At 34.7% G+C, this 18,727-nt stretch overlaps 1 protein-coding gene across 1 annotated transcript in view; it reads left to right on the top strand.

Moving 5' to 3' along the window:
* Positions 1–3,161: 3,161 nt before the first annotated feature.
* LOC108735027 (growth factor receptor-bound protein 14-like) overlaps positions 3,162–18,727 on the top strand; it is a 50,338-nt gene continuing 34,772 nt past the window's right edge. Inside the window, exons 1-2 of the mRNA XM_018466814.2 lie at positions 3,162–3,731; positions 11,983–12,078. Of these exons, the coding sequence (XP_018322316.1) occupies positions 3,717–3,731; positions 11,983–12,078 (111 nt within the window). The 5' untranslated portion in view covers positions 3,162–3,716. The remainder of the gene's footprint in view (positions 3,732–11,982; positions 12,079–18,727) is intronic.

The raw sequence follows: 18,727 nt of genomic DNA, 5'->3' as shown, positions 1-18,727 counted from the left end.
ACCCCTTCAAATAAAAGTATTTGATGACAGCACGATTTTCCTGCTTTTCCATTTTTACGAAAACCACAGAGGCGTCTTGTTCAGCGTGCTGTCAAACCTACACTAGCAAGGAGATCGGGCTGAAACTATAGCTACAAGCTATCCAAGGATGGTACTATAGAATGTCACCTCAAGGTAGGCCTAGTGGCGTCATCTCTTGGTTAGGCCGGAAACTTATCAATCCACCCTTATAATTGTAAATATTCATGGTTCTTTCTTGTATAATACACCTTTAAAGTTTCAAAGTGTTTTAATTTATTCACATAGGAGAAAAAATTGATGAAAGTGATTATTCGAAAATAATTGACTTCATCCAACAGATATTGTTTTGTAATTTCTTAAATTCCCGACTGGTTTCAGAAAAACAAAAGTGAATGTAGGTTATTGAAATTTATAATTTGTAATTTTCGTTTTCAAAATCATGTAGAACGAGAAACCTTGCCACAAACTCGATGAAAATTTCTCAGTGCTCTGTACATCCATTTGCTGCAGTTTTCGCAAAGGTCGCGGTAGCGGAACATTCACGTCAATGTGGGGGAAACTTAGCTCTTCGCTGCTGGGACTAGCTCAGAGCTGAAATTAATGGTTTTCGATCGCTTTATTTTATATGTTTCCAACAGACTTTTGGAAAAGCGCTCTATAGAGTAGAAATGGGCAGAGCTGTAGTACTCATTGTTTGAAAATGTGCTTGTAGCCCATTCAGTGTGTGCTTTATAAATGGCAATTCAAAGGCCTTCAAGCTTTTTCAAAGTTTTCTACTGAAGCACTTTCGCAGTGCTTAAGGATTTGAATCTAATTTCATAATAGGTAATTCCAAATTCTTGGATTTTAAAATGCAATTGGGGCTTCAAAGACCTAAAAGACTTTAAGTAAGAGCCACGGGCTTAGCGCTTTGTACACTTTTGCTGAGGTCTTTGCCTAGCTCTGCTACTTGATAATTCTTGTTACATAAAATCAGTTTGGCCGATGCTGTGCAAAAATGTGTCTTTTCTTGCAAAAAGTAGCGGTATTTGCGATTGAAATTTGAAGGGTCGGTTTAAGACTACCAATACTGCAGCGGATGCAAATTTCAGCACTGATTATCGTGTGGTATTCCCCACCAATCCTAAAAAGTTTCAAAATAAAAATCGCCCATCGTTTGTTACTAAATGTAATATGTAGGTATACAATGTATAGATTTTCTTAAAATAGAGATCAGGAATCCAAATCCAATGGTGACCTTGGTTATAACTTTGATGGTAATGTTAAGGTCAACTTAAAATTTTTATATGGAAACTATTTTTGGACCGGATTCTCGAAATGTCGAACCCCTGTAATAATTTTTTAAAATATTTTTTGTTTATAAATGGTTTTTCAATTTTCAAAAAACTTGCCACCGTTTTGTGGTGATAATATTCAATAACTATAAAATCTATCCAGCTGGTTTTGCGTCAACAGACAAACACAGGGCGGAAGATTCCTGATAATTTTTAATATAGTTGGTGTAGATTATTCAGTTTGTTTTAAGAAACTATGTGTATCTTATATTACGTAAAGATCACATATCAAAAAAGATACAGCGATTACAAATCCTTGACACCCCAACTGACGTTTCTATAACGTAAAAAAGCGCTCGTTAAATATTAATTGTTTCCTTTTCCTGTTGGGTAGGTCAATAGGAGTGGCAACAGTCATTACATGATGGATTAATAGTGTAAGTGTGGTATACAAAGTTGACGTTTGTGAATTTTGACTTTACATTTATGTATTATATAAAAGATTTGCTTCTTTGTTAGAAAAGGAATATTTTTCATCTTGTAATACAGAAAAAGGTTTCCTTTTAATCAAAGAAGTGTACGAGAGAATCTTTTAAAATTAAGTTCTATTTTAAAAATCTTTATAATTGAATGTAAAAAGATAAGAAAAGGCGTTCTTCTTAATGCTATCGCGTCAGAAGTTGTGATTTTGCTCATTTTCAAGTTTCTATTCTCTTATGTATATAGTTCTTTATATCAACAACTTAGTAGGAGAACAGATGGAAGTCAACAAAAAATAGGCGAGATAGGTTGGTAGGACACCTTCTGAGGCATGAAGGTCTAGTCAGAGACATATTAAAGGAAGAAACAGGAGTTAGGAGGAGTAGAGGTAGACCTAGATTAGATTACTGTTCGCAAAGGATGTGGGATGTTCTAGCTTTAGGGAATTGCTAACATTAGTCCAGGATAGGAATGAGTGGAGACGCGTTTCCGACCAGTGTTAAGACTGACGACCTTATGATGATAATGGGACACTAATATTGCCCAGATGACTTTTCCGCTGTTCTGCTCCAGTTAATACCTCCTTAACCATCTTCGCTTACCAATTATTCCCATGAAAATTTTGCTCTGTTGTGAACGTTGTTGAGGCAACCCTCAGTAGATGGGAACGAAGTACACAGGATGTTTGTAAGTCAGCTTAAATGTGATTGAAAATTGGGANTTTTTGTCTATCAATATGGACATACGCGTGAAGAAATAATTATGTTAGTTAGATCGTAATGACTCCCCTGTGCGGTGCGGGGATTATCACTGCACGATTGACGTATCTTAATTAATATGGAATATTAATATGAAAATTCATTTTTCGAATTTTTTACTTACTATAAATTACCTCCAATTAATGAGGAAAAATTATTGCTGTTTTCACACCCTCGCCGGGAATCGAACCCGGGACCTTTGGATTTACGTACCAATGATCTGACCACTAAGCTACAAGAGGTGACAGTAGCAACAACGACAAACCGTACTTATTAGATCATAGATCTGTCAAACTAATGTAATTATATATATACTATATGCACTATATAGATGAAACACTTTGACATTTTTTTATGAGTTTTCATATTAAAAACTAACCACTATTAAAAAACGTCAAAGTGTTTCGTATCTTAATTACTTTCTTATTTTTTTATATCTTCAAAAATGGGGCGGCTAAGTTAGCGAACACGTTTTAGAGTTCAATGAGGCCTGATCAGGGTAGTAGGTTGGGTTAGTTCTGATTAACCAGATCAGTAATAAATATTTTAAAATCTTGTATTTAGCGTTCATTGTTTGCTTGTGATGCTGATTTTACAAGTTAGTTGTACGAAAAAATTTTTGTTTCAGATCTTATCGTTTGGACCGCTTGGTCCTATCACGGCGTCGTCGGACTCGGTGTCGGCGGCTAACTTTATAAACGCGAACCACGGCGTCTACGTGGTGGGCGTAGGTGGCGGTTGTGGTGGTAGCGGCGGTGGTGATTTGTCGGTGTTGGCACGTCTGTCCGACTACTACGTGTACGCGACGCTAAACGCGAAGAATCAGTTCCGGGCGCCGACGGAGTGGGGTCTCTGCCTGCGGCCGTCCGCAACCGGTGCGGACACGAGGACTGAGGAGGACGAAGTGACGACGCTCGACGTGCTGGACGACAATCGCTACGAAAACGACGCCGAAGTGGAAAACCGTCACGGCGACAATAACGTCGGCGGGGGTGGCGACAGTGACAGCGGCGGTGGAGACAAAAGAATACGCGGTGGCGTCGAAGGAGTGGTTGGTAACGGCGGCGGCGTCGGCGGCGGTGGTGGTGGAGGAGGTAGTGTCTTCGGTGCCGGTAACGGACAACAGCAGCTCCATTGTCTCGCCTGCGACTCGGAACGAGCACGCACGTGCTGGTTGACCGCCATGAGACTCGCCAAGGTATGATTATGATCATGGTCTATTGTCTCGTTATGATTTTAGTCCTTGTTGTCAGGGTTCCGCGCTTAAAAGGAACCCCTATGGCGTATGTCGCTCAGTAAGTACAGTAAAAGCTCTTTATTCGCGGGTTATACGCTCCATAAATACAGAAACTGTGTATATAGAATGGTAATTGGTATGGAATCATAGGGGATACGTTCTAAGGTTCCAAAATAAAATCAATGTATTGATAAATTCGCAATTAAAATTAATCATTATGATCAACTGTAGGCAATAGTTTAAAAAAATTATTGATTTTTTCTTCTTTTGAATTTTGAAATTAGTCCACTCGGTAAGATCTTTTATAAAATTCCCCTCGGCACGAGCTAACAGTACATACTCAAAAGATGTTGATACATTAAGCGGATTCAGTAGTACACGTGCCGTAAAGTAAAAACATGCTTATCGGTTCTAGATATCATGAGTTTAATGTTTGGAACAGAGGTTTGAAATTTTGTAGTAAGATAGATAAAGCTTTGTTGTAAAGCCTGTCGAAGGCCATTTNAGAAGTTTATTTTCCCTAAAATTATTCACCTTTTTGTATAATTTTCGGCAAAAGTAGCGTATTTTTCCGTATATATCTAAGATTTTCGTTTATATAGAAGGGCATTCTAAGTTTTTTGATTGTGTTATTATTATGCCAGAAAGTGAAATTTACAATTTATTGAAAAATTCAATGTTGTAGTTTGCGCTTTGAATGAGTGTTCGAAAAAAATACGATATTTTTGCAGAGAATTGTAAAACAGCAGACATTGACGTTATACACTAATTAAGAGGATACAATAAACAATTTTTATTTATTGATTTCGGGAAGGATAAACGTATCTTTCAACTAAATATATATCTTTTTTGTCATTTGAAAATTTTACTTTTAGACATGTGATGAGGTCAATTTTCTCTAGAATGTGAGGATGCTCCTTTCAATTATCCCCGATTTTGTAGTCAATATTTTTTACTATATATTCTGAATTTTCCAATTCATAACATCTTTTTATTGTACAATTGCCAACGTTTTGTCCTCCGGTTTATTTTTCTTTTCAAGGTAATTGTAAATTTAGCAATTATGGCAACGACAAACAGCCTTTGTTGTAAAATTATCTAGAAAGTACATCCAAAACTGCGACACTTTTATTGTTTGTATTACAATTTTTTTTTAATTTCTTAATTTTACATCCACCCTGTACATTTAAGGAGTAATTTTTAGAAACGCTGATTGTGTTGTGATCAAGCAACTTAATAGGATAGGCTGTCGAGATTTTGTGAAGCTACGTGTATGGAGAGTAGTTCCGTATGTAGAGACGTGTGAATGTGTCCATATAAATACATGTGTGTAGGTACACATTACAAACACTCATACAATAGGGCTTTGACGATGAAAACGTCGCGTCGTCATTGTTTTGTCCCGCATGGCTTCCCCCTTTTTTTCATGTTCTCTTGCTTACACAGCTAAGGACACGTTGCAGTTATTACTGTCTTTCTTTTTGTTCGTTGAACAAGCTGCTACACTCCCTGGCACTCTTCATTTCTGAGGGACTTTGTCAACTGCACCACCCCTTTCGCATATTTTCTAATTAATATGTAAGGAGCCATCTGTGACGCAAAATTCACATATTTTTGATACTCTGCATAACACTTTCATCAACCCCCTAATCAACCATATCTCACGAAACTTGAAAATGATAACCTTTAATTGATATTGGTGTCTGGTATCACAGAACAGTGGTAAGGCGAGATGTCACCAATTCTGGTCCAGTGTTAGGTAACTCGCAACCATGCTGTTAACTTCATATTACAGCATGTTTGCTGTGTACACTTCAGCTTTCGTTTCGTGCTCAACTGTTTACTTCACTTATACCTACAAAGGACAGGAATCCGCTGCAGAACAGTAGATATATGAGGAATATTTTTAACTGAACAGTAAGGTTACATGTGTTTGTCGTTTTGCCGAGGTGCGAAAGCATCAACACGGTTTAATTATTTTTATTAAGAAAAATGTCATCGTTGTTATCGGATTGTTGGTCCTGAGACCTCTATTCCGTCATAACCTGATCTAATCTTCGCATTTCCCTTAGAACATCCCACATCCATAACTATTTGTGAACAGGAACTTAATCTAGGTCTTTCTCTTCTCTTAACTCCCGTTTTTGCTTCTAATATGTCTCTAACCAGCCCTTCATCCCTGAGAAGCCGTCCTACGAACCTATCTTGCCTATTTCTTATTGACTTCCATAGAGTCCTCTGTTCTCCATTCTTTCTGATACCTCTTAATTCCTAACCTTCTCTACCCATATAATTTTCATCATTCTCCCTATAACACCACATTTCGAACGCTTTGAAACTTTTTTCGCCTCGCTCATCGTCCATATTTCGCACCCGTACAGAGCTGTGAGCTCAGACATATCCCTTTAAAAATTGGTTTTGAATTTCTTAATTAATCGTTCGCGGTCATAGAAATGACCTCTTTTTGTTAAAGACAACTCAATTCTACGCTTTTCTTTGTTTTATGTCTACTGGCCCTTCTATCCTGAATTAAATTGACTTTGTAAATACTAAAAATCAATGACTTCTTCTAATTTTTCGTCTGCTATCTTTATATTCACTCTTTTTCTACTTTTTCTTACCGATTTGAGAAAATTTCCTTTCAAATAAACAGATAAATCTATCGCAGAATCATGAAGTGAAGGCTTCACATCAGTGTATGTAACTGGATCCATAGTCCAATCGGTAGAGAATTTTCCCGACATGAATTTGTTATCGGACGGGAGTTGAGTTGTTCCTTGCAGCCGGAGAAAAGTGAAGCATTCCTGTATATTATTAAACTTCGAAAAAGTGTGCGTTAACAAATGGGGGAGGTCCAAAGTTGGTAAAAACCATTTTATTTGGGATTTCTGCAATAACTAATTGACAAAATTATTCGGACCGCGGCTCAAATTAAAGGTTTCTAATTTCTTTACAATTTTTATTTGAAACTTGTCTTTCTAAAAAGCATACCTTCCCTTCTAGATCTACAAACCTGTTTTTTGCCAATTTTGGACCTCCCCATTTGTTAACGCACACTTTTTCGAAGTTTAAAAATATACAGGAATGCTTAACTTTTCCCCGGCTACAACAAGGAACAACTCCCGTCCGGTAACAAATTTAAGTCGGAAAAATTCTCTACCGATTGAACTAATAATTGTAGAGGTATATATGAGATTTTGCTGAATTTTACATCATGAATTATACTCTTGTGTATGTTAAGATCAAAGTCTAGTAATAACCGCGACTAGTTGTGAACTATCAAAAACTGCTATTGCTAACCGTGGTCGTTTCACAATGAACAAAGTCGACCTAGCCTTCCGTCATATTTCAGCATAGCATCAAGAGTTTACAAATGTTGTTTAAATGTTTAAAAACTAGATTTGAAAAATAAATATTTATTTGCCATATAATACTTTATTAAATTCGTAAAATGAATGTCTATTTGCCATACAATACTTAGAATTAGATTTACGATTAGAATACAATTACTATTTACTTTTACAAGGGGAGTTTGCATAAACGAAATGTGTTAGCAGGTACTGTACAATAAGTAAAAAATTATTTTTCAAATTTAAGTAGGTATTGACAAAACAGTACTGTATGAAAATAAATAAAAGTAATACAAAAATACTGGTATGCAAGGGAAGAAAAAATAAGGAAAGAACGAACGTAAAGATAGTAGACGAAAAATTAGAAGAAGTGACCGATTTTAGGTATCTAGGAATTGAGATAAATCAGGACGGAAGGAGTAGTAGAGATATAAAGCAGAGGACAGCGCAGGGTCGAGCCGCCTTCAATAAAAAGAAGTCACTTCTATGATCGCGACCGGTTAATTTAGAAATTCGGAAAAGATTGTTAAAGGTGTATGCACTGTACGGGTGCGAAACATGGACAATGGACTCTGCGAAAAAGACAAGGTTAGAAGCGTTCGAAACGTGGTGTTACAGGCGAATGATTAGGATACCGATAGGTTAGAAATGAAGAAATATTAGAAAGAATAGGAAAACAGAAGTCAATAAGAAATAGACGAGATAGGTTGGTAGGACACCTTTTCAAGCATGAAGGTCTAGTCAGAGACATTAGAAGCAGAAACAGGATTTAAGAGGAGTTCGCAAATAGTAAGGATGTGGGTTGTTCTAGTTTTAAGGAAATGCGAAGATTAGCTCAGGATAGAAAAGAGTGGAGGTGTGTGTCCAGCCTGTCTTAAGACTGACGACCTTATGATGATGATGATATTTAGATTCCTGTTGATAGCTAAGAAATAAATAAAAAATGAAAAAGGAAAAATAAGCTTTTATTATTTATGTATTTTCTTTCAAAAAGAATGCATAGGTTTCCAATTTTTATGGAAACAAACAGAAAAACTGATTTACCTTTATTATGTCTTTATACCAATACGGAATATAACATAAATAAGTAATTGTAGGTTATCGCAGGGTTAGAAAAATTTTTTGGGTTNAACGGTTAATTTAGAAATTCGAAAAAGATTGTTAAAGGTGTATGTTTGGAGTGCGGCACTGTATGGGTGCGAAACATGGACACTGGACGCTGCGAAAAAGACAAGGTTAGAAGCGTTCGAAACGTGGTGTTATAGGCGAATGATGAGGATGCCTTGGATAGGTTAGAAATGAAGAAATATTAGAAAGAATAGGAGAACAGAAGTCAATAAGAAATAGGCGAGATAGGTTGGTAGGACACCTTCTCAAGCATGAAGGTCTAGTCAGAGACACATTACAGGCAGAAACAGGATTTAAGAGGAGTATAGGTAGACCTAGATTAGATTACTGTTCGCAAATAGTTAAGGATGTGGGTTGTTCTAGTTTCAGGAAAATGCGAATATTAGCTTAGTATAGGAAAAAGTGGAGGTGCGTGTCCAACCAGTCTTAGGACTGACGACCTTATGATGATGATATTTAGGTTCCTGTTGATAGCTAAGAAATAAGTAAAAAATGAAAAAAGAAAAATAAGCTTTTATTATTTATGTATTTTTTTTCAAAAAGAATGCATAGGTTTCCAATTTTTATGGAAACAAACAGAAAAACTGATTTTCCTTTATGTCTTTATACCAATAAGGAATATAACATAAATAAGTAATTGTAGGTTATCGCAGGGTTAGAAAAATTTTTTGGGTTGAGTAAAAAAAAGGGGAACACACAACATTTATAGCACTTACTAAAATTTAAATTGGTTGTCGAAAAGCGTTAGTTATATATTGTGATACATGTTTTGTTCGTTCCAGTCCTGGTGTATAACTAAATTGTATGTTGTGTCCTGTGCAATTTTGAAACGAAAAATAATAGCAAGCTGTCCATTATTTTTTTATTTATTTCGTGTTTTGGCTTTGTCAGTAACAAGTCTTGGATATGTGTCGCAAACGTTCGTTCTTTTCAAGAGCTCTGTAATTATTTCTCCCATTGTCTGTGCCACGTAATCCTTGAAGTTGCTCACGTTTTGTATAAGATAATCTCATGCATCTGTCGAAATAATATAATAATAAGTACGTATTCGATACCCAATGATGATTTCAGAAACCTCATTATTCGATCAATAAGAAAACAATTAAAAAAAAAAGGAAATTTTTACTCATTCTTGCTCATTCTAATAACATGCTATGTTGTAACCATTAAATTTTTGTTTGATGTATATAATGGATATAGATACACATACATATATACAGTAAAGATAGAATTTTTGTAATTAATATCGAATACTCAGGTCTGCGATCCCTTGGAACTGTGAAAAATTAAACTTTCAAGTCAATGCAATCAAAAGATACTATCGTTTATGCCGCATATTTTGACACTAGCAAATAAATAAAGGTCTAGTCAGAGACATATTAGTGGCAGAGACGGAAGTTAGAAGGGGTAGAGGTAGACCTAGATTAGATTACTGTTCGCAGATAGTAGATATAGGTTCTAGTTTTAGGGAAATGCGAAGATTAGCTCAGGATAGGAAAGAGTGGAGGTGCGTGTCCAACCAGTCTTAGGACTGACGTCCTTATGATGATGAAATAAATCAAAACGTATAGCGTACTTCCCCTTAATCTAGAATCATGAAATTTGTCAAGAAGCCATGTTTTATAGCACAAGTGACAAACCCAAAACTGCAAATGTGCAGCTGTATTGCAAAAACAATATTTGTTAATTGTAATATCTATTATAATTATACGTTTCGGGGACTAATTTTTAGGAGAAACTTAAAATATACTCGGAAAAAGCCGGAAAAATCTTCGAAACTCAAATCTTACTCACAATTCGCCGGTTTTTTGTATTAGTGACCCAAAAACTGCTTTTATCGTTCTGTTTCCTTTCGGAAAAGTAGTTTAATTTTTTTTTTTTTTATTGCTTTTAAGCCTGTTTCTAAACCACTCCTTACAATTTTACAATTCTTTGATGTCACTTATTAGAGATTGACGCTTAAACGTTCCCTTCGTTCGAATTCAACGAATTATAACTCTGTCAAATCATTTTTGAAAAACGAACATCAGTTTCGCTCACTTCAATTGTGGGTATTATTAGTGCGGACAGTCGTAGTCATGGCAGAATCCAAGGATCATTACGATCTAGTTATGGACTTCCATACCTCAGAATTCATAATTAGTCATTCGAATATGCCGATACACATAGCATGAAACAATCTCATAAGCCTATAATCTAGAATTAATTTTAATTTGATCGACAGACGAGGTCGTAATAATTCTATAGATTCCAGAATTTATTTTAAACAATAAGAAACCGGCGAGTGTTTAGATAATTTACTCAAAAAGCTTCTTCTGAACTATCAGTCAAATTTATCAAAGGAGAGAGATCATTGTCAAAATTTAGATCACTAAAAAAATGTATTTTATTGAAAAAAGGATGCGTGTATGTGAGCCTGCCGACTATGAAAACTTTTCGACACATGTTTGAGAGTTTAGCCATACACTGCACTGGGTTTTGGGTTATGGAAGTGAGTAAAATATAGACGAGATATGCTGGTAGGGGATCGTTGCGGACATGAAGGTTCAGTAGTCTAGACGTATTAGATGCAGAAGTAGAAGTTATGAGGGGTAGATTTAGATCGGATTACTATTCGCAAATAGATGTAAGTTGCTCGAATTGGTTCAAGATAAGAAGTAGTGAAGTACAGGTAATTATCCAATTAGTTTTCGAGCTAAAAACCTTATGATGATGATGATCGCCAATGATCTTATTACGTTTGATGTTAAAAATAATAAGTACTTTTGATATTTAATTTGAATTAAAATTGAAATCAAATCAAAGATCCATAAGTAGGAGACCATATTGTAAAGTACCAGAGAGGGGTTTCGAATACTAATAAAATGTTTCCGGATATCAGATGTATACACTAGCAATAGCTCCTGGATGCTGGATGTAAGATACGAATGTTTTATTTTCAAAATGTATCCTAAATACCTATATCCGGATACTTTCCCAGGATAATGGATACGGATACTTTCTACTTCACAATAATCGATTGTTTAATTTATAGTTTGAATCAAGTGCTTTTCAATATTTAAGATAGTAAAGCAACATGTAGATTTAGAAGTTACGGTCCTGTCTTCGCAAACAGGTGAGATTTAGTGGATGTAATATATTTTTGCAATTATAATTTGGACTTCACACAAGATATCACACCAATGTCGCCATTTACTTAAACTCGCTCAAGATTTTTATTCGTTTTTGTGTAAATCAAACACTGATGATGCTGCAAGTTTCAATATAGATTTAGTGCGGGAATAATGAATTGAAACTGTGGAAAGAGGAAAAATATTCGAATACGAATCCTTTAGGAATTACCTGGCGGATACGGGTAACTGATATATTTTCCCAATGGATTCAGATGCAGCCTTTGGGTACATAAATAGTATCGGAATTTCCAAATATTGTAACCCGATACCGAGTGTACGGATAATACCCAGCTGTATTAAAAACTTCGGGATATGAAACCCTCCACTTCAAATTCTTATCCTTTCACTACCATTGCTTGTATTTTGCTGTCGAAAAGTTTGAAATGCATTACATATAATGTTATAATTCCATAAAAGGTTAATAGAAAATCTAAAATTTACGAACGAGGGATAAAAATACGTACATATAAAGTAAAAACAAATTAAGAGGATGGATATACAATAGTAATTTGTTTGTCAGATAATAATTATTTATTTACGTGTTTTTTCTTGTTGTTTCAGTATGGGAAGCAACTGCGTGAAAACTACAGGGCGTTTAAGAACAAGCAGACTGAAAATATTAATCCAAAGGAATACAACAGCTATACCGTACCAAATGTAAGTGTTTACCATGATTATTATTATTATTTAAAAGTTTGCTTGAAAATTGAGGAAAATGATTTTCGTCAAAATTAAGAGTGAAATGATGTAGACAAAATAAACAGCGGAATTTGGTTATAATATAATAACATCGGTTATAACGACAACTCTAATGTAATGTCAGGTTTTAATAGTCTCGCAAAGCCATTCAAAACAAACAAAAAAACCCCATAATGTTCATCAAATAATATTTATATAGACTACATATTCATTGCTATCGCCACAAATGATTATTATGCACAACACAGGCTTGACATGATTTAAATTAGTTGATTAAAATTTGTTGCTTTTTTTGAAATAGAATCATGATTAATTTTAGTAAGTGAAGTTATTTGGACACAATGTGTGTTTATTCATTAAAGAAGTAAAACCTAGAAAATTTTTTATGTTAGTATTTATTGTTTGTTATAATAATTAAAATGGACTTTAGCTGCTTCTTACAAAAAGAAAACTTTTAAAATTTTTTTAATACAAGAAAGTGTAAGAAAAATGAAACTTTTATATTACCCAAGTTTGTTTCTTATATCAGCATGTAATTACGAGTCTGTACACTATAAATAGTTAGAATTGTTGGAACAGGAAATATCAGTAAAAACTAGCAAAATCTAGATTTACAAAAAAAATTAAACAAACGTGATTTTTTGAAAAAATCATTAATTTTTGATTTTAAAAAATGACAAGTTTTATCAACGTTGTGCTTACTTGTATGTGTGTACCAGGTAAATATATAGCTATGTATGCAAATCGAAGTACTAATTGTTTTAGTTAGTGCAGAATTGAATGTTTGAAAATTATTTAGTCTGGTTTTTATTTCTAATGAATAGTTTATTACCTTAAGACTTTGAAACTTTAAGGTATAAATGGGCTCTTCGTTTAACTCGTTAAATTTAATTGATTTCCTGAAAATTTTATTATTCTGAAGCTCGGAGTGCAAAAGAAATCTCCATAATAATGAGGAAATGATTAAAAATACCGTTTACGTGTCGACTATCAATTTTGAGATTATTAAGATAGTAGAAAGTTTTTAAAATTTTGGCAAGTGGGTAAAACGTAGAAGCCTCTATTATCGTGGAGTGTGGTTTCTTTTTATTTTTTTCGCGACGTAATCATTAAATTCTGTCCATTTCCCTTAAGTATTTCTCGTCGTTCGTTTCGTGGGTCGTCTTCATTTTTATTTATGGCCTCTTTGAATGCAGCAACTCATAAATCACAGACAGACTTTCGTACTGGAAAAACGATTAAAGTTTTAGCGCCGTTTCGGAGTTTCGAAAGCCGATATAATAAAAGTAGCGGTTTTCCTGCTGATTTCCCCTGGTAGTTTTGTCCACTGAAATTGCCAAGTTAAACTTGTCAAAAACTACTGAGAAAATTGCAATGAGTTTTTCTTAAATTATACTCGTAAATGGTCACTTTCTTTTAGTTTCTTATTCACATTTTCCATTCCTGTGTAAATCCTAATTTCTTTTTCCATCATAAGGCTTTACAATCGAAGAAGTGGAGATTTTCCTTATTTTTTTTCAAACCTCAAATCTCCTGATTCGGATATAAAAGCCGTTGTCGTTTGGAGTTGCTTCCTAACGTTTCGCTAGCATGACTGACGAGCTTCTTCAAAGGTCCTACCATCTCCGATGCTGGATGTGGACTGTCCACATTCAACATCATAGCACAGCATTAGTTTTTCCATTTATTGTTCTTCAGTTTTTCTCCTATTCGGAATACAATTTTCTATGTTTTAATAGTGCACACAGGTTTAATCCAATTTATGTATAGATATTGAACACTACTAGAGAGATTAACTATAATTTCAAATGCAGCATTCCTTATACAAAAATATCAATAATAAATAATTGAAAAACCACCTGTGTTCTTTTTTAAATACATTGGTTATAGATGTGGAAACTAAAACAAGAGGTAAGTTTCATTTTAACGTACTCTGCTGAATTGATTCCTAATCTGGCTTAAAAAACAGTACTAAGAACTGAATCTTAATTTTGTAATATTCTAATGCCAAATTCAAAATAAATAAATTCATGGCTTTTTGTGAGCTTTACTAATTGTTGAAAAAAAGAATGAATAAGAGAGTAGTTATCTTGGACTTATCTTCTTTGGCTTAAATTGAATATCGCATTATAATTTTCGCAGTACATTAATATCATCTTCATAATGTCGTCAGTCCTAAGACTGGTTGGGCACGCACCTCCACTCTTTCCTATCCTGAGCTAATCTTTATATTTCTCTAAAACTAGAACATCCGATATCATGACCATTTGTAAACTGGCTGTAACTTTACTCCTTTTAACTCCTGTTTCTGTTTCTAATATGTTTGAGAAGGTATCCTACCAACCTAATATAATTTCATAATGTAGGTATAAATCGTAGGGAATTGGACCAAAACAGTAACCGAAGGTAACAACCGAAATTTCATTCGCCTATTTCTCATTGACTTTCATAGCGCTGTCTGTTCTATTCTAAAAAAATTGTTCTCAAAATTCTGCTTACGTAATACTTAACCGCATCTTATTGCATTTATTTTGATTGATGATAGCCCTTTCACTATCCGGATTTTCTGCTCCAGTTTCCAGAATTATAAACGGATGATTCACTGTCAGTACTTTTATTACATCATCTGTTCCGCTAACCACTATAATATTAACACATCACGTTATAGACACGTTCAATAATACATATTGTTCTAAATTTCACGGTTACTAACTGACAAGTTGAATTATTCATGTTAATAGAAAATAAAAGTTAAAATTTTAATCCTGTGGTTTGGTTTTTGTTTTCCCATACATACACACACACACACACATATGCAGAATGTATAGACAAGTTTTTAAAAAAAGGTTTTCAGTAGCGTGTTGACAATTGTCGTTATCTATTCAATCACATTGTAAGTTTCTGTTTATGGCTATGGTGGACAGTTTTATTTATTTGATTAACACGTAGCATTCATTATAAAACCAACGAAGTTACTAAGTGGTTTTTTTATTGCGTAGTTTTAGTAAACTGTTTAAAACACGAAAGTAATAGCACAACTTTATTTTTCCCGATAATCTTAAAAGATAGGGATATTTGTTTATGTTCCCTATAATGTTGTAAGCCTTAATAAGAACAGATGAAGTTCTTGATCAATAACTTCTCGAAACTGGATGGCGTTTTTTATCTTATTTAATCTCATCAGCACGCCACAGGCGAGTTACGACAGCATATCGTCATCTACTGATATTTGCTGTCGTCAACTGAATTATTTTTCAAATATTAGACAAGGCCTTACTCCTTGGGATCTACAATTTCACATCAGAGATTACTTCTCTCGAGTTGATGATCATTAAATTTAAATTCTTTATTTTCTTATGTTAAGTGGGACAAGATGTTAAATATACTTAAAAATGTAGGGATGAGTTACAGAGATAGAAGAGTGATACTTAGTTTGTTTAAACAGCAACAGGCAGTTATAGGGATGGGAGTGCAACGTAGAGAAGTAAATATTAGGAAGGGAGTCAGACAGGGTTGCACACTGTTACTTCTACTTTTTAATCTATACATAGAAGAACGCGATTAACATCATTAAAGACAGTACAAGTGTAGGGATAGCTATACAGGGGCAAAAAATTAGTGTGCTTAGATTTGCAGATGATATAGCAGTATTAACATATATCACACAACAAATACTGCTCAGCAAGGGAAGATCAAGTAGGGAAAGAGCGAATATAATGATAAGTAACGAAATATTAGAAGTGATCGATTGTAGATATCTAGGAAGTCAGATAAGTCAGGACGGAAGGAGTAGATACTTGACTATTTATATTTATGAAAAGATAACTGAAAGTATATTTACGAATTTCCCGGTATCTTCTCGCATTTTTCAAAAGATGATGCCTGCGTTTGATAATTTGATGTAAGAGAATATCTCTATGTTCGATTCTCAAAACTCGCCACTAGTGTATGTACGCCTGCATCATAATTTTCGAAATCAATTTGGCTTGTTACGTATATTTTAGGAACTTTTACAACACTAATCAAATAGTATGGAGTTAATAAAAGTTTTATAGATCGTTTACGTCCAAACTATTGTCAGTCAGTCGAGTTTAACTAGTTTTTGACTACTGCGCAGAATATTGAAAAATTCCGACACTTTTGAACTATTTTGGGGGGCTATAAAAATGTGCAAAAGGTTTTTTTACTAAATTACTCGTCGAAATACGTACTTAATTTATATAAAAGCAAACAAATATTGCCATCCAAGAATAGCAGAATCAACAGCTTACTTAAAAATTGGAAACGAAAAACTAGAAAAGTCGCTGAGTTTTGATATTTACGAAATCAGACCTGTAATCAAGATGGAAAATGCGAATAAAACAGAAAGCAGCGCAGGGTTGAGTCGTTTTTAGAAATTCGAAAAAGGTTGGTACAAGTATAGGTTTGGAGTATATCTCTGTACGGGTGCGAAGTGTAGGAGATAGACTAGGCGGAAAAAAAACAGTAGAACAAAGAACGCTGTGGAAGTCATAGGGTGGTAAGCCACTTATTGACACACAAAGGATTAGTTGCTGACATACTTAAAGTAAAAACAAGTAATTAGTTGCAGAGGATAACCGAGACTGAATTATTGTCAGTAAAAAGTTACAGATGTGGCATTTTGCAATTTTCGGAAAAACTTTCAACGGTGATTTCTTTTTTTGCCAGCTCCTGTTTCACCAACTTTCAAATTTCTGCTTATTTTAGTGTCTTTTTTTTTATTACGACCTTTTAGACTTGATTCCCACTATAGATCCGCTCTGGATACGTTCTCGATCCAGTAAAATATTGCTACAGGAAAAATGTGGATGCACCCATATCCTTCTTTTCCTTTTTCTTCGTTTTAGAATTGTTTCATAATCTTTGTCCAAAATCACAGCTAATTCTTCTGCACACCTCAACCGGTGAAAAGTGAATGATGCGCTATCGAAACCTGAGCAATAGTGTGAGAAAAAACATTCATTCCTATAGTGTGGATCGATCCATAAATTCCCTATTTGCTAACTTTTGAATAGTAACAAGCGGGCTGAAAATTTCGTAGGCTAGCATAGAAAAAATTATTTTTTGTGATAGAATTTGATTTTTGATTGATTAGTTCCCTTCAAGGGCGATACAACGATTATAGCGGTCAAACGATTTTTCGATGCCATTTTTATAATACGATTTGTCTTTAGCCTCAAAATAGGCTTCAGTTTCGGCGATTACCTTTTCATCGGCGCGAAATTTCTGTCCAGCGAGCATCCTCTTGAGCTCTGAGAATAGAAAAAAGTCACTGGGCGTAGATCTGGAGAGTACGGTGGATGCGGAAGCAATTCGAAGCCCAATTCATGGAATTTTGTCATCGATTTCATTGATTTGTGACGAAATTCCTTTTTATCCATTTTATCAAAGTAACGAAAGTTCTTTCACTAAAAATGCTATAACTCAGATACTAATGGTGCAACAGTTGCCAAATTTATACACAGGGCTAACTAAAAATCGTATGGATTTGATACTAGTAGAGGCAAATATGGATCAGCCTACCAACTTTTCAACTCGCCTTATATATATATATATGTCATATACCCTTAGATACATAGATAATTGTTGACTTGTAACAGATATATATTCATAAATATACACAGAAATACAAAATCGATGAAAGAATTTTGGGAGCGATTTTGGTCTGGAGCCCCAATTCTGGACAATTACCGGTTTAGGGTTTCTCTCACCGTTGCAGCTAAATTGTCGTTTTTCGAGAAATGGTAAAAGTAACTTACGTAAGCAAACGAAAAACGAATGGTTTGTTTGAAGTAAAATCTTTTATGCGTTCGTTTCATGCCAGAACGTTAAATTACACCTTCGATGATGTTAATCACTATATACGTGCATTGCACATTATTCATGTATACGTACATGTATGTATTGCATATACAAACGTTATAACGCCATATGTATGTAAGAAAGCAAATTCACTGCATGCGCATAGTAACAAAGGCGGCCGTTAATAAATAGAGCGTAAGTCCAACTTTATAACGTTAACTTCTTTCAGCTCTTTTGTTCTCGATTTTTCCTTTCCTTTAATTAATCAAACGACAAATCCAATGTTCAGTACTCTGCTTCTAACTTACTAGATTGCCTTTATTACTTGTATTTATTTCTTCTTTTGTGTTTCTGGTATTAAAGTTTTAAGAGATTGGGGTATTTGATTGAACAAAATAATTCGAAGTGGTCTGTATTCTGTCGAAACTGCCAGACGCGGATCGCGATTTCGATCTTTTTGAATCTCATCAGCGCATCGTACTACAGATGGCGCTCACCACGCCATTTGTGGTATTTTCGAAAACGCGCTGTTAAGACAGCAGGTAAAGGTTGGTGTGTGTTCTGTCGGAGCTGCCTGCGACGCGCTGATGAGATCCAAAAAGATCGAAATCGCGATCCGCGTCTAGCAGTTTCGACAGAATACAGACCACTTCGAATTATTTTATTCGATTAAGCTAACGTGCCTATCACGTTGAGGTGAGCTACGCCGGGATTAGTTTCAGCAAGTAGATATCCATATTTTTAAATGGACCTTGTTGGATACGTAATCCTAAAATGTAGCATC

The sequence above is a fragment of the Agrilus planipennis genome, unplaced genomic scaffold (assembly GCF_000699045.2).
Source record: "Agrilus planipennis isolate EAB-ADULT unplaced genomic scaffold, Apla_2.0 scaffold124, whole genome shotgun sequence".
Taxonomy (NCBI): Eukaryota; Metazoa; Arthropoda; class Insecta; order Coleoptera; family Buprestidae; genus Agrilus; species Agrilus planipennis.
Note: the sequence above shows the minus strand (reverse complement) of the source record. Positions and strands in the feature narration are given on the sequence as shown.